This window comes from Odontomachus brunneus, unplaced genomic scaffold, assembly GCF_010583005.1.
Source record: "Odontomachus brunneus isolate Ranch 3 - 2012 unplaced genomic scaffold, Obru_v1 Obru_scaffold_017, whole genome shotgun sequence".
Lineage (NCBI taxonomy): Eukaryota > Metazoa > Arthropoda > Insecta > Hymenoptera > Formicidae > Odontomachus > Odontomachus brunneus.
This window is the reverse complement of record NW_022639467.1, coordinates 3,014,315-3,026,583: the sequence shown is the minus strand read 5'-3', so window position 1 is coordinate 3,026,583 and position 12,269 is coordinate 3,014,315. Positions and strand designations below refer to the sequence as shown.

Here is a 12,269-nt window from a genome sequence, read left to right as displayed (position 1 = left end):
TCAGACAAGCAGACTTCCAAGGGACGTTCTAAAGACGTCATATGTCTTAAAAACATGCTGAAAAAAATTCTAAAGATGTTCCTTGCAAATTGGTGTTGTCTTGAGTATATTGTAATATTTGTCTTACTTAGGTTACTCTTGGCTCATATAGTTTACATTGACTCTAAATAGTAAAATGCTCAGACAGTACAAAATCTTCTAAAGACATCCCAGGGTCATCCTGAAGATGAAGAAACGTCCTCAGGATGTACTCTAGATGTTTCCTGGACATCTGTGCTGTTAGAGTGACGTCTTAATGATGTTAAATAATGCTTTAATAATGTTTTTAATGTCAATAAGACATCACTAAAATGTCAGTTGACATTATTTTGCTGCCATGTTGAACAAAATTTTTATGTGAAAAATTTTAATTTTCACAAATTTATGTTAAATCTTTCATTTCTCATGAGTTTAGTGAAAGTTTTCATCTTTCAAGAGTTTATTACAAAATTTTCACTTTTCACGAGTTTACACTAGGGGAAAAGATTCATGATCGCTACCCAGAACGGAATAAAAACGGAATTACTCTGATTGGCTAACTCCCACATATCTCTTTTCTGTAACGTTAAGGCCAAATCACACTAGCGATTGGCGATTGACTATTGACAATTAAAGATTAGATTTTAACGAATCAACAAGCTTCAGTCTTGGCTTGCTTTGTTCCAATTGGTCAAGTTTCAATTTTCAATCGTCTATCATCTATCGCCAATCGTTAGTGTGATTTGGCCTAAACGGAACGCGCCCTGAGTCAGGCCTGAATCAAGAGAGAGAGAGAGAGAGAGAGAGAGAGAGAGAGAGAGAGAGAGAGAGAGAGATGATGCTTCCCTGAATTTTCCTTCATGTGTGGTAAAAGAGCTTCTGAGTAAAGGAACCAGAGAGAGAGAGAGAGAGAGAGAGAGAGGGAGAGAGAGCGAGCTTCCCTGAATTGACAGTTTTATGTAACCTCAAACATTTTTGAGTGACTACGCAAAGGATTCAAGGATTCGTGAACAAAATTGTCGGAACTCGTAAGGATATCAACGGTATATTATCGAAACATTCTCTTTTACGAAGTAATAATCATAAAGTAACAATGTATAATCATTATTTTCAGTATCGTTGAATATTGACGAACAAATGTATGTCAGCTCGACAGTATTTCTCTTTTTTTTCTTTAAGAGTACGTAACATCTTTTCATGCGAATCGATATTTCATAAGCCTCAGGAACAAGCAGCATCAAACATGTTACGTAAATCATTTGTCTTTGACATCAAGTAGATGATCAAGTAGATCAATTCGTAAATTGGACCCATCTTTTACTTTAACGTACAAAACAAAGGAAGAAAATATGCATGCGACACGAACTGACACTTCCGAGAGGCGATTCGAGATACAATGTAAATTAGAGTCGGAAATCGCTGCATTGGAGGCTTTAAAGGAAGCGGAGGAACGTAGCCGGCGACTGACAAATGGTGTAGTAGGAATACTCTCTTCCCTGGAAGAACGTTTAGCCACGCTACGTCGTACCATACTTCCCGTCTATAACGAGACGGGCAATCTCCAAGCTCAACAGCACAGTATGTATCTAATTGTTTTTCAATACATTAGTACTTTAGGATTCATCATAGCTCCTTTTTACGACAAATCCCTTGGACGTGAGTAGTTGACTCTAAAGTAAAATTCTAACATCACCCTTACAGAAGAAGCATCAATAATTGCTGAGGGAAATAGTAGCGATTAATTGTTGCTTGGAAGTCCAGTGATTATTTGAGGAACCACAATGTGTGATATATATCTTTTGTAGAATTCCCACAAATGTATCTATTGTAGTGGTCTCCAGCAATCTAACTCTAGTAATCCTTTTTCTGCAAGGATACTTAATTTTTGTTGCGAATGAGCTGCTCGAGAAAACGCAAAATTGTCGCATATTATCTCGGACATAAGAGTGTTATGGATCTAATTATCAAGTCTGGAATTTCTCTTTTATTCTTCACGCAAAGAATTTTTCAGCTGTACTTGTACATTGCAGATATAGAAAAGACTTTGAGCGTACTGGATCACGCTATCGGATATTACGGTGTGTGTCAAGAAGTGGAGGATGCTGTGCGCGCCGAACCGAGTGGTCCCAGTGGTTTGGATGGCTTTCTTGAAGCTATGAATCGTTTGTACAACGCGCAACGATACTTTCAAAAGAACAATCCTAGCTCTGTCGAATTGGAAAATGTCACGAGTCTCTTCTCGATCGGTTTAGAATCGCTTTATGCTGAATTCCATGACATTCTGACTCGCCAAAGTAAGCCAATCCTACCTATCGTTCTTTTGGATCTGATCGGTTCTGACGAGGACACTAGTGGCGAGGATGCGCCGCAGTCTTTGTGTCAATTGCCGGAGAGTATCATGAGCGATTTACTCAAGATCGCTGGGTGGCTCGAGGAAAGAGGGCATCGCAAACACATCAAGATATACGCTTCTGTGCGTTCCGCCATTGTCTCAAGATCTTTGCAATTGCTCAAGGAACATCAAAGGAGCGCCAGTGGTGGTAGCACGCACGCGGGAAGTCCTATGCCGGTAAAAGAAAATATACGTTAGAAAAATGATGCGCAAAAAAGGAATCCGACACGATTAGTTCAAATCGCGCTTTAAATTAATGTCGCACGTTGATAACATATATTTTCCTTCGATATATAGATTTTACACGAAAGGATTTATGTACCTCTTTAGGATAGGAAGATTATATTTCAATAACATAAGCAATTACTTGTAGAGAGCCAAATTTGCTAATCGGCACTCGCTGGGCGGTCAAGAGAACGCGGGGCGTAGAGCGTCACGTCGGCTACAACATGCTTTGGAGAAGAAAGCAAACAGAATGTTGTTGAAAGCGTCGCAAACGACGGGTTTAAACCTGTCGTTGACGGCATCCAGGAAACCGACTCCGCAGCTCTCCGTATACTCGATCGAGGACGCGGCACCGGACGAACAGGAAATGGAGAATTACCTTCTGTTAACCGCCGGCCTCCACAAACTCATGCAGGCCGAGCGAACACTGGTCGCAAAAATCTTGCCGGCTTCGCTGCAAGCACAAGTGCTCGAGGCTACTGTTCGCGACGCGATGGATCTCGTCGCGCACGATGGGGATAGCATAGCTACGCGCGCCAAACGATGTATCTCGAGACGCGACTTCTCCGCGGTTCTCGTCGTATTCCCAATTTTGAAACATCTCGGTGAATTGAAACCTGATCTCGAGAGAACGGTCGAGGGCTGCGATTACGCACTCCGCTCAAAGTTCGCGTCAGTACTCGACACACTGAACGCAACCGTATGTTTCTCTAAATCAAATTTTCTTTTTTGAAAAATATAATTCCATTATATTAGTCTCCAACTATCGCCGACTATCTTTCCACCATCTATTCTAAAGGATCTCTTATCATTGATCGTAAGAGTTGATGTAACTTTACAATTCTGTTATTTCAATCGTTCTTGACGATTGCTGCGGTAGGCTATTGAGAGCTCGCGATCAAATCCATATAAAATACGCACCGCGAATGAAAATCAATTATCTTTTCGTTTTCGTAGGGTGCCAAAGCCTTGGAAGATTTTGCGGAGAGCGTGAGAAATGAATCCGGTGCGGCTTTGCCGAAAGACGGCACCGTAGCAGAAGGAACTAGTAATGTTTTAGTTTTTCTGGAACAATTAGCCGAATATGCTGACACGGCTGGCGCTGTTCTTCGTCGTAACACCGACATAGATCAAACCGTATCGTCCGGAAAAAATGCGGAAAACGGACACAGAATTGTTCTCGGTGTATATGTCAGTAAGTTTGTCCGCATCTCACAAGTCTTTCTTTTTTCTTTAATCACATTTTCTCTCTGTACGAATATTAATTTCGAGTTGGACCAGAATGTAGCAATGTTTGTAATAGTATTTGATAAAGATCGTTTCACTTTGTTTTTTTTCTTTTTTATCTTTATACTCCTTTTTACCTATACTCTATACTCTTTTTTACTTATATACTCATTCTCCATGTAATTTCATTTGAGGCAGCTAAAATAAAAATAGAATTATTAATCCGACGATTTTTTTTTCTTTTCACAGAAAAGGTTCTCGCTCAATTGAATTTAGCTCTAGTGAGTAAAAGTGATGCATCTTACTCTGATCTTGCTTTACGGGCTTTATTTCGGCTAAATAATCATAATTATGTGGTTAATGCTTTGCGCCGAAGTTCTCTTATGGAACTGCTGCTACTGGCTGAGCCAAGTGCAGAACAGACATATCACGATCTACTTTTCAAGGATAGAAACAATTATGTCACTACAACATTTGCAAAAGCACGATCGTATCTCGAGCAATCCGCAGATGAAACAGGTTTGTATGTGTATGCGCGTATGTGTCGTGTGTGTATGTGTGTTTACATAAATTTTAAGAATTCAAATCGACAAAGCTCATAGTAAAACAAGACTGCAAACACATTTCTCTTATAACGTCACGGAAATAAATAAGAGAAACGTGTCTATTCAGTTTGTCCATTGTGTCACGCATTATTACATTCTATTCTGCTTTCTGACTGAGATTTTTTCAATAATTGGCTGACCTAGAGTATAATCATAAATCTTGTTTAAATAATTTTCGTATGTATTTCCTCTCATAGATCTTGCCGCCAAAACATTAAAGGAAAAATTTCTGGGATTTACAAGAGAACTCGAGGAAGTGGCCAAGTGTCAACGTTCTTACTCTGTACCTGATAGACGTTTACGCGAAGAGCTGAGAAAGGAATTGCACGAAGCAATCGTTCCTTTATACACTGCGTTTCATAACAAATATCGCAGCGTGTCGTTTTCGAAGAATCCGAGTAAATATGTCAAGTATACGCCCGATCAGATTTCGGCGTTGATTAATACATTTTTCGACACCGCCGCATAATACAAGCTGTATAATCACGAGAGAGATGATTGTTCTCTCGACAAAGAATAGTTTCGAATATTTAGTAAACACCCATTTAATAAAGCATATTTAGTTACAATATTTTTATGATCTTTTCTGTGGACCGAATTTTCGTCCTCTGAAAACAGATTGCACAGGTTAATAGATTTGCGACAATTGAGTTAGGTCTTGGTCTAGCCCCGATTTATATATATTTATAATATATATAAAAAACAAGTAACGTATTCGATTTAATTGATCAGCGATATATATATATATATATATATATATATATATATATATATATATGGGTGTGTGTGTATTTATGTGTGTGTGTATGTGTGTGTATGTGTATATATATATGTAGGTGTATGCTTGTATGTAAACATCTCATATTACCACTTATAATAGATGCACATACTACATGTACTATATGTGGTAATAAGTAGAAATACATTTGAAGCAATTATGTACACATTTGTTACGTTCTATAGAATATTCTTTCTCTTTCTCTCTCATTATGTATGTACTTGTGACACTTTCTCATTTATTCTTTCTTTCACTCACTCACTCACACTCTCTCTCTCTCTCTCTCTCACTCGTTCACTCATCTTTTTTGATCTCTCACTTTCATTCACCCACACTGACTCATCGATTCTTTCATACATATAAGCATTCATGTCGTCCTCTGCTTCAGTAGCAAGTTATCCAATTTTTTTAAACATGGCAATACTTGTTGGCTTTAATCTGTGACCTGTGACACGATAATTTTAATGAGAGAACATAATGTTTAGTACATGCTAGTTACATCTCGCAAGATCTCTGCAACTTGCTGTAAACGCTATGAAGCAGAAGAATCGTTAAACTTGATTTGACATTTAAGGTGATATACATACATACGTACATATATACATACATACATACATACATACACACACACACACACATATATATATATATGTATGTATGTATGTATGAATAAATCAATCACATACATTGAAACTTGTACAGTAACTATCTTAAAATTACGGTATGTATATGATAGAACTGATAAATTTAGTGAAAGAAGGAAGCTATGTTCTGTGGCTGCTGCTGTTTCTGCTACTACTACTTACTGATCCCATTTAGAAAATATAACTGTTGATTAATCGGCATTTATATCGCTCGTTTCTTTATACTTACACGAGTTCACAATAAAATGACTATCGCTAAACAGGTATATAAACAGAATTTAAATATCGGACGTGCACATTACATGTCGAATAGCATTCGAATATTCGTCTAATGCCACTTTAAATTCACTCTTCCCTGCTTTTTTCAATAAAATTTTATATACAATTCTTTTTAGATTAGCTTAGCACGTTCATAATCAAACTCATTAAATCTATATTTTAGAATCCAACACAGATCTGATTTGTGAAAATATATAACGTGACAATTTTTAACAAATATCGAATATCCTGAATATTCTGAATCAGAAGAAAATATACAAGATTGTTCTAAGTACATAAAAAAGTGTTATGTGTGTAACATGTCTGTGTATGTATGCATATATGTGTATACGCGCGAATATAGTTAATTCACATTTAATGAACATCTAGATGAATATCGTCCAAACAGATTTGCCACGTACTATGCATATCTCTAAAAAATATTTTCTCTCTCTCTCTCTCCACACACACACACACACGCACACACACACACGTGTGTGTGTTTTGATGCATATGGAAATCTCGCAATAAGGAAAATTACAGTTTCTTTTCTTTTTTTTAATGCATTAACTATGTATGTCCTACCTAAAATGTACACAATGGCAAATAGCATAAAATGGTTTTTTCTTTGATTAAACTGATCAGTATACAATGTTTGGACGCTTATACAATTACATAGTAATATTTGTTTCTCTTTACCAATATATATATATATATATATATATATATATATATATATATATATACACACATATATATATATATACATATATATATATACACACACACACATATATATAAAATTATTAATTATAATATTAATAATGTACTCTCTTTCTTTCTCTCCCTCTCTCATATATACTGTACAGCATTAGTTCGGTTACATTTTGGCTTCTTTTACACTCCTATCGCTTAGAACATCCAGTCAGATTGCAATTTATAGCCCTATTATGTGATCCAAGTATCCATCTAGAGAGGGAGTTTTGTTTGCGTAGACAGCACGAAATCTCCTCGATTGATTCCTCTAATGTTGGAGCATAAGAGGAGAAATTTGTGTTATATGAATTAATAATTCTCAAACTTTCTCATTCTCTCTCTCTCTTTTTCTCTCTCTCTCTGTTTCTATCTTTCTCTTGTCTCGTTCGCTGAAAGATACACCAAACTGATGTTTGTGCGCTTATGCTGGCAGATGTTTGCAGCCTGTTGATACTGATGTAGGCTGTACAACTGGGGTTCCGATGTCGGTAACTCGTCCTGTATTCGATTCGGTACACTGGAGATGAGACAATGCACTTCAACACATCCCGGTACCACCGTGCATAAAGATTACATTTAATATTATAGAAGGAAACATCTGCGCTTTGGCTTCACTTGCAGAACAGGGCACAATACGGCACGTATCGCCTCATCGAATACAGTCTTCAAGCCTTTCTGTGTCAGGGCTGAGCACTCCAAATATTTGACGGCACCGATCTCCTTCGCCATCGCCAAACCCTATACAAGACACATTTTGAGATAGAAATTAAATTACAAATAAAACCCAATTTATTTTTTTATTTGGTAAGTAAAAAAATTGATAAGTAAAAAAATATAGCTTTCAACATATATAAAGAGACTCTCAATCTCATTGTTGCAATGAAAAGAAAAGAAAAGACAAACCTGTGGATAAGTAATGGGAGCGAGTTTTTTGTCTTTTAAACGTTCAATAGTTTCCTTGTCCTCGCGCAGATCTAGTTTAGTGCCGACCAAAATAATCGGAGTAGCGGGACAATGATGACGCACTTCAGGATACCATTTGGCACGTACATTTTCAAAACTCGCCGGGTTTACCAACGAGAAGCAGATCAGAAAAACGTCAGTTTGTGGATAAGACAATGGCCGTAGTCTGTCGTAATCCTCCTGTCCCGCTGTATCCCACAAGCCGAGATTAATCGGCTTACCGTCGACCATTACATTGGCGGAATAATTGTCGAACACCGTTGGAATGTACTCCCCGGGAAACGCATTGGTAGTGTAGCTTATCAGCAAACATGTTTTACCCACCGCTCTAGAGGACACAAACATCATTTATTACGTTGACCGATGTAGTAACAAGAAATTGTCAGTATAGACAACGATCATTTGATGAATCGTATGAGAGAAAACTTTTCATCCGCGCGACCAATATTTTAACGGCCGCATTCATCTCGTATCAAACAATGTTCAACTGCCGCCGGCAAATTTCAAGAATATAATGTTACAGTTTTTCACAAACTTGTATCATTACCTCGATAAATATTCCTTTATAATGCGACAGAATCGCTGATAGAATCGAGTCATGTATACGTGACAGCGGCTGTCAAATGTGTCAAGTTGGATCGTTCCAATAGCATTTTAATGCACCCTCTTAAATTTAATGTACAAATCTAATATATAAAATTTATATATCTAATATATAAATACACATTCTTAATCTTAACGAGACTCTAATCTCGCGCGTCCCGATATGTCAAATATGTGACATACATGTACATACATACATATGCACACGTCACTCGGGCAAGCATTGGCAAACGGCCGTGAAACGTGCGAAAAAACGTGACGTCCTCGTGAAAACGCGCGCGAGCGAGTACACGTCAACATCGTTTGGCGGATACACGGGCGTGGTGGGTTCGCGAGTTAAGAGGTACGCGAGCGGTAGCTTCGTAAAAAACATCGAGATAGTCGCAACGAGCTGGAGCTAGGACGACCGTAGAGAGCGTCCAAGGTAATTGCTCGTTTGTTTGTTTGTTCGTTCGTTGTGATTGATTGGTTGGTTGGTTAGTTAGTTCGTTCGTTCGTTCGTTCTTCCGCTCGCTCGCGATCGTTGTCGCAGCGGTGGATCTTTTCGATCCCTTCGTGAACGATCGTTCTCTCCTGCGCTCGAGCTCTCGAGTTGCGGAAAACGATGCTCTTTACGACCGTCCTGTGTATTACGTACCCGTCGCCAACGACCACGCACTTGATAGCTTGCATCCTGGAGCCTGAAGCAGTCCGTAATGCACACGGGAGCACGTAAAACCGTGCGACGATATACTACAAGCGACAATTCACGGGAGGGAGAGAGAGCTGAAGAGAGGGAGAGACGTTGAACGAGCGCGCGGCAGGAAGGGACGGAGGAACCGATGGCGCGGTCTGTACGTACGCGACAGGAAGATAGTCGCGAAGAGGAGGAGGAGGATGAGGAGGAACGGCTGCACGCGATAAAGAGAGGAAGTCGGGAGGAAGCGTCCGCGCGAGAGAGTGAGACAGTAATATTGAGGTTAGAACGAGACGCGACGGGACGACGACACGATTGAGGTTAAAACGCGATAGAAATACCAGAGCGACCGAGGCGCGCGATGAGCGCGATCAGCGCCAACGACTGATTGGTCGAGCCGCTGCGACTGGCTGACTAGCTAGCTGGTCTGTTGGCTTCGCGACAAAGCGAAACGCTTCCGAAGATACACGAGCACACCGACGATCGCAGCAGGAGGTAATACGGAACGACTTGCGCGATACTCCTTCGGGATTCTTACGATTCGTTTGTATGTGGCCAACTGCAATCAACAATGACGAAGCACAGTGTGATATTTTAATAACGGCGAGACTATGCAATCTCGATCGACATGTAACAATAGCGTCACAATAACGCCGACTTGCATTAATTCGATAATCATTGTTCAACATCGTTACTCATTTCACGCTCCATAAAGGAAACAAATCGACGGATTTCTTTCGCGGAGAATCATACAAAATTTTCAGTACATTTGTACAAGAGACATTCTCAGACAGAACCTGTTGATCATCTCTCTTTCTCCTTTGAATAGTTTTCCTTATATATATATATATATTCTTGAAATTTTTACGTATATATAATTTTCATTGCGCAGCTATTTTATGGTATGATTAAACCTGCGCAATAAAACTTACGTATACGCAACTATTTCAAGAATAAGGGCCCTGTATTGGTATTCTGTAACTCGTTATTGGAGTTAACGACAGTTTTGTTATCATTGCGCAGCTTTTCTACGGTATACAAAAGCTACGCAACGATAACGAAACTGTCATTAACTCCAATAACGAGTTACAGAATAGGACTACTGTGGTGGAATTCTGTAATTCGTTATTGGAGTTAACGACAGTTTCGTTATCGTTGCACAGCTTTTCTACGGTATACAAAAGCTGCGCAACGATAACGAAACTATTGTTAACTCCAATAACGAGTTACAGAATAGGGCTTCTGCATTGGGATTCTATAACTCGTTATTGGAGTTAACGACAGTTTCGTTATCGTCGCACAGCTTTTGTATACCGTAGAAAAGCTGCGCAACGATTACTGTCGTTAACTCCAATAACGAGTTATAGAATCCCAATGCAGAAGCCCTATTCTGTAACTCGTTATTGGAGTTAACGACAGTTTCGTTATCGTCGCACAGCTTTTGTATACCGTAGAAAAGCTGCGCAACGATTACTGTCGTTAACTCCAATAACGAGTTACAGAATCCCAGCACTGCAGTACGATTATGTAACTCGTTAAATGCAGTTAACGATACGACAGCTATCGTTAACTGCATTTAACGAGTTACACAATCGCACTGCCTTATTCTTGAAATAGTTGCGTGTACGTAAGTTTTACTGCGCAGGTTTAATCATACCATAAAATAGCTGCGCAGTAAAACTTATGGCTCCTGCACACAGGACGCGGTAATGCTTGCCGCGCGGCAAGCATTACCGCGTCTTATGTGCAGGAGCCATTACGTATACGCAACTAGTTAGAAAATCGAGCCCCAGGGCAGCGATCATGTAACCATTCCCCTAGAGCGGAAACGTGAAAAGTGAAGTTTCACGTGAACTCGTGATCACTGAACTCGGTGAAACGTAGAAACCATGAAGTAAGGGCTAGTTTCACTAACTCCGGTTAAATCAACCGATGGTTAAATTCTAACTACCAGAAGTGCCAACATCGAGACTGAATATAAATTGTTCATTAAGATTTAGTATAATACTGTTTATTACACGTCGCATTTAAGTTGGCTACTCTGTTACTTTTAACCGTCGATTAGCTTATGCCCAATTTCTTCACCTCCGATTAACTTTATCTGCCAGTTATTTTAATGGAATTGACCAATCATATTTATGATTGGCAAGATTAACCAATCACAATTGACATTTATCCGACAGATAAAGTCAACCGAAAGTGAAAAAATTGGGCATTAACTGGAGTTAGTGAAACCGGCTCTAAGAGGTAAGGAAACCGAACTTAATAGGACGCGAGTAGAGAAAGTGATCCTGATTCGTGTCCCCCAATTGAGAGAAAATCCGCTGAAAAGAATAACTTCTTATGTTTGGTCATTTGTAAAGCAATAAGTTAGAGCGAGATAAGATATACTATGGATGTAGGAATATAAGAATAGAGTGTAAGCTGAGTTTATGGGCAAGGTCCATGGTTATATAGTCAAAGCTAGGGATATTGCAACTGGGAAGCACCCATTGGCTTGGTTTACATCGTACACTTGATACGCATACTAAGGGTGCCGTCCCATTGAGCACGGATCGGAACGCCGGATCGGATTTCTTACTATAATGAGCGTTCCGATCCGTGCTCAATGGGACGGCACCCTAAGGCCGGTATTCATAAGCTTGGTTTACATCGTGCACTTGATACGCGTACTAAATAGTAACTTTCTATTAGATAATCTTAATATCGACAATGCATATCAACGGTGACGCATTCAATCAATACAATACGTTTTATTGAAGAGTATTACATTAGCTTAACATACCGTTGTTTATATATATATATCATCGATATAAAGATTATTTAATAGAAAGTTACAATTTAGTACGCGTATTAAGTGCACGATGTAAACCAGGGCATAGTCGAATCTTAAGCTATATGCACAATACCAGATAACAGGCAATAGGAATAGACATTAGCCAATAGGAACAAGGAATAGAAATAATTGACCAATCTGATTTCCTATTCCCTGTTTCTATTGCCTGTTGCCTGGTATTGTGCATAGAGCGTTATTTCAAGACCGTCTTTAGTAATGTCTTAAGATGCGAATAGGACTCTGTGATTGGTTCATGACATCTTAAGACAGTATTTAAGATGATCTTAA

General features: G+C 39.0%; 2 protein-coding genes across 3 annotated transcripts; one reads left to right on the top strand and one right to left on the bottom strand.

The window, feature by feature from the left end:
• Nucleotides 1–847: 847 nt before the first annotated feature.
• LOC116841652 (exocyst complex component 7) lies at nucleotides 848–5,038 on the top strand. Of its 2 annotated transcripts, none has more exons than XM_032809865.1 (7): nucleotides 848–1,046; nucleotides 1,133–1,596; nucleotides 2,049–2,587; nucleotides 2,784–3,335; nucleotides 3,593–3,830; nucleotides 4,112–4,381; nucleotides 4,665–5,038. In XM_032809865.1, the coding sequence occupies exons 2-7, from the start codon at nucleotides 1,368–1,370 to the stop codon at nucleotides 4,934–4,936; spliced, it is 2,100 nt and encodes a 699-aa protein (XP_032665756.1). In that variant the 5' UTR covers nucleotides 848–1,046; nucleotides 1,133–1,367; the 3' UTR covers nucleotides 4,937–5,038. The 2 variants fall into 2 exon arrangements, with proteins under 2 accessions (XP_032665756.1, XP_032665755.1); XM_032809864.1 differs by having other exon boundaries at nucleotides 848–1,061.
• On the bottom strand, nucleotides 4,626–9,556 carry LOC116841653 (ras-related protein Rac1). Its single transcript, XM_032809867.1, has 3 exons — nucleotides 9,107–9,556; nucleotides 7,807–8,194; nucleotides 4,626–7,641 (listed from the first exon to the last, which is right to left on the bottom strand). Exons 1-3 carry the CDS (start codon nucleotides 9,139–9,141, stop codon nucleotides 7,486–7,488), a joined length of 579 nt encoding a protein of 192 aa, XP_032665758.1. The 5' UTR covers nucleotides 9,142–9,556; the 3' UTR covers nucleotides 4,626–7,485.
• Between the last annotated feature and the right edge of the window lie 2,713 nt (nucleotides 9,557–12,269).